Here is a 4430-nt window from a genome sequence, read left to right as displayed (position 1 = left end):
TTTGGTTTCACCGACTTCCGTTATACCTTTCTGAGGGAGACACTGTGGTCTGGGGAGTAGACATGGTAACTGCCGCTAGACACTTCTTTCTGTGGGCTGGCACACGTCATTAGCTTTCTTTCCTTCCTCAGATGCCAGCTGCCACCACTAGGCTGCCTTAGGAGGGAGGCACCACAGACGTTTCTCCTTCATTCTAGCATCTGGGACCCTTAGTGGTGTGTGGGAGCTTGTCTCCCATCTGGGGAGCAGTGCCAACTGCTTGGCTTCAGATGGCATCCCTCTTGGCTATGCTGTCTGCCATGCTGGTCTCAGAAGAGCGTCAGGTGTTTGTATTGTTTCTGTCACTCCCTTCTATTCTGTTGTGATTACGTGAGACAAGTGATCCCAACACTTCTTCCTTGAATACTAATGAAGGAACCACGGCCAGAAGCTGCTTAGGGAAGGAAGAGTTTCTTCTGGCTTGTGGTTCCGGAGGAAGAGTCCATAACAGCAGGCATGGCAGCAGGCAGCCAGGGCAGGAAGCTAGGAGGTCCCGTCTCGCCACACACAGGAAGCAGAGGATGCACTGGAAGTGGGGCGAGGCTAACAACTCTCAGGGCTCACCCCCAGTGATAGACTTCCTCCAGCAAGGCTCCGCCTCCTTAAGGTTCCATACGTCCCAAACAAGGCCAGCCACTGGGGACCTGTGGGAGACATACCTCATTCAGACAGCTACAGGAGTGCTGTGTCCACTGGCATAGCGATGTGTTCTGAAGCCCTTAGAGGCCTAGACTGAGGGACCCCGGCTCCTCCTTTTGTACCTAGGAAAGATGCCCAGTGTGGTCCCCATCCTTGTTGGTCCTTAGTCCTTGCCCCAGCTCTGCCCACAGCCCTCTCTCAGGTAGTGAGCTCCTTTGTGACTGGGTCTCTCAGGTAGTGAGCTCCTTTGTGACTGGGATGTTCTCTGTGGTGTGCGCAGGGGGAGGGGGCGCTAGGGACTGGGGATGTTCTCTGTAGTGTGCGCAGGGGGAGGGGGACGCTAGGGATTGGACCTGGGGCCTCACGAATGCTGGGCAGGTGGTATGCCAGTGGGCTAAGACCCAGAGCAGTTCACAGGACTTTCTGTGTAGCTAAAGTAATGCTTCCGTTTCTACCCTCTCCGCAGGCTCAGTGTTTAGAGAGTGAGAAGCACGGAGTCCTCAACAAAATCCTGAAAGGCAACATTCGCCTGGGGAAGCTGGAGGAGAGGGTGAAGGTAAGCAGCCGTCAGTGCGTGTCTCCCCGTGGGAAAGGGGCTTCTGAGGGGTCTGTGTGTCTCACAGGAGAAGAAAAACTGTGCCAGACTTTGCTGGCAGACAGCACCTTGTCCCCTCTCAGGTAAGCTGTGGTTTGCTGCATAATGAAACACCATGCAATTATTTGTTTAAAAAAAAAATACAGGGAAGTCTGCTGGCTCTGTGCTTAAGTGATATCACTACGAAAGTTTTTACATTTTAAAGATTTGTTTATTATGTATACAGTGTCCTGCCTGCATGTATGCCTGCAGGCCAGAAGAGGGCACCAGATCTCTTTATAGATGGTTGTGAGCCACCATGTGGTTGCTGGGAATTGAACACAGGATCTCTGGAAGAGCAGCCAATGCTTTAAACTGCTGAACCATCTCTCCAACCTAAAAATTATTTTTTTTTAAAGAAAAAGTTTTTTTTTTTAAACCTGAAAATGTAAAAGCTGTACACAGTTCTTTTTGTTTTGTTTCATTTTGTTTTTTGAGACAGGGTTTCTCTGTATTACAGCTCTAGTTGTCCTGGAACTCACTTTGTAGACCAGGCTAGCCTTGAACTCACAGAGATCTGCTTAAAGGTGTGTGCCATCACCGTCCGGCCCCAGTTCTTTTTTAAAGAGACCTTCTTTTATTTTATGTGTATGAGTGTTTGCTGAGTGTATGTACACCGTGAGCATCCTGGTGCCCGCAGAAGTTAGAAGACAGCAGATCTCCTGAACTCTGGATTTAGAGACGGTTGTGAGCTAAACCTGGGTCCTCAGGAAGAGCAGCCCATTCTCTTAGGTACTGAGCCATCTCTCCAGCCTCCTAGATGTATTTTTATTTTGTTGTTGTTTTTGTTTTTTTGTTTTGAGACATGGTTTCTCTGTGTAGTCCTGGCTGTTCTGGAACTCTCTCTTTGGCCAGGCTGGCCTTGAGCTCAGAGATTTACCTGCCTCTTCCTCTTGAGTGCTGAGATTAAAGGCATGCACCACCACATTCTGGCTAATTTTTTTATATTTATTCACTTTTGTTTTATGTGTATAAGTATCTTTTCTGCGTATGGGGGTGTCTTATCTCTGAAACTGGAGTTAAGAATGGTTGTTAGCCATTTGTGGTGAACTCAGGTCCTCTGCAAAGGCAGACAGAGCTCTTAACTGCTGAGCCACCTCTCCAGCCCCAAGATTTGATTTTAAAACTTTTTTGTATTCAGTGTCTGTGATGCATGTGTGCCTTGGCTGCATGCAGTATCCATAGGTGTCATAAGACAACTTGGTGGAGTTTCCTCCAGCTTTATGCAGGTTTGCTGGGATCAGACTCAGGGCTTCAGGTGTCGTCAGGCAGCAAGGATCCTACCCACTGCGTCACCTCTCCAGCCCCTCTGAGCACTTCTTAAACTGATGTCAGAGATTTAGATACATGACTCCCATAGCATTGGTATTCTAACATATGCCTGATGGTCAGTTTTCATATTTACGCTGCCTTAAGAGATGGTTAGAGGGACTGGAGAGATGGCTCAGTGGTTAGAGCCTTGAATATTACTTAAAAGGCATAGGGGATACTTGAAGACCTGAGTTACATGGAAGGAGAGGTGACAAGCCAACTTTTTATCCTTTTATTGTATTTCTTAGTAGGGCTTGTACCCAGAACCATTTGTGTGCCAGGCAAGCACCGTGCCACTAAGCTACACCCCAGCCCTGGCTGAGCTCCTATATGAGACATCTTTGGTAAAGAGAAACAGTGTTGATGGCCGTGAACGTTCTTTTTTAAGCTGACAGTTGATGGAAGGATTGTCCGTGAAAAATGGAGGCATAGGTGCTAGGCCCAGCATGCACGAGTCCCTGAGTTTGATCCTTGGCACTGCCTAAAGCTGGATTGGATGGTGCACATCTGTAATCCCAGTATGGGAGTTGGAACAAGAAGGATCCCGAGGTCATGGTCACCTTCAGCTATTTATGGGATTTGAGCCTGGGCTGCTCAAAGCCCTGCCTCAAAAACAAAACAAACAAATAAAAATTGCAGAAGTAGATTAATTTGTGAAAACATCCAATTAGTTCTGCGATACAGATATTTTATGTTTCATTTTCATTTTTAGTATATTAATACCACAAAAATCAGATATAATGCAGATTAGAAGTTTGGTTTTCCTTAGATTTTATTTTGTTTTTAATTGTGTGTGTATGTGTGTGTGTGTGTGTGTGTGTGCCAGCACGTGTAGGTGCCCTTGGAAGCCAGAAGAGGGCGTCTGATCCCCTGGGGCTGGAGTTACAGATGGTTTTGAGTAGCCCACAGGGGTGCTGGGAACTGAACATGGGTCCTCTATAAGCATGTAAGCACTCTTAACCTCTGAGCCATCTCTCAGGACTTTACCTGAAATGCTTTTGTATCATTTTTATTTTGTTTTCTGGAGTCAGAGTCTCACTATGTAGCCCAGGTGACCACAGACTTGTTTCTGCCTCTGCCTCTCGAGTGCTGGGATTACCCAGTTTCACACATTGCTGGGGACCGAGTCTAAGGCTTTGTGTGAATACCAGGCAGACGCTCTACCCAAGCTCCAGCTGTGCATGGTCACTCAGTGCTTTTAAAATCTAGGCTTGCCTTCCAGCTCAGTGTTGTCTGAGGCACACACACCCAGCCCGTGAGCACTGACTTCCAAGAGGCAGGAGGCTTGCTCACTGAATTTCTTCCCTGCAGGGGTACAAGAAACAGGCTGCTCTGAAGCTGGGGGACATCCATCACCGCCTGATGGAACAGCAGGAGGACTTTGCTGGCAAAGCAGCTCAGTACCAGAAGGAGATGCGGCACCTGCAGCTGATGCTGCGGGAAAAGCAAGAGGTCCTGGATGAGGCGCTGCAGCAGAAACGGTAGGTTGTGAGTCTGCGCACATGAGCAAGCAGCAGCCAGAAGGGCACCTCGGGTGCCCTCCTCTCGCACTGCTTCTTTGAGGCAGGGTCTCTCTGGGATCCTGGTGCTTGCATTTTCTCAGCTAGACTGGAAGCCAGCTAGCCCCAGAATCCACTGTCTTTTGCCACCCTGGGAGCTAGAGTTATGTGTGTGTGTTTTGGGTGCCTGCCTTCTTACTCGAGGCTGGGATCCAAGCACCCGGCCTCACGATTCCACAGCAAGTGATACCACAGCCCAGAATCACTGAGCCAGCTCTCTCTCCAGCCCCTGTTCCCATTGTTGTTCT

General features: G+C 48.6%; 1 protein-coding gene across 1 annotated transcript in view; it reads left to right on the top strand.

Moving 5' to 3' along the window:
* The window catches only part of Cep89 (centrosomal protein 89), a 40674-nt gene extending 36566 nt beyond the window's left edge, over positions 1–4108 (top strand). Inside the window, exons 17-18 of the mRNA XM_013354208.1 lie at positions 1145–1234; positions 3935–4108. Coding sequence (XP_013209662.1) covers positions 1145–1234; positions 3935–4108 — 264 coding nt within the window. The remainder of the gene's footprint in view (positions 1–1144; positions 1235–3934) is intronic.
* The last annotated feature ends 322 nt before the right edge of the window (positions 4109–4430 follow it).

This window comes from Microtus ochrogaster, unplaced genomic scaffold, assembly GCF_000317375.1.
Source record: "Microtus ochrogaster isolate Prairie Vole_2 unplaced genomic scaffold, MicOch1.0 UNK32, whole genome shotgun sequence".
Taxonomy (NCBI): Eukaryota; Metazoa; Chordata; class Mammalia; order Rodentia; family Cricetidae; genus Microtus; species Microtus ochrogaster.
Note: the sequence above shows the minus strand (reverse complement) of the source record. Positions and strands in the feature narration are given on the sequence as shown.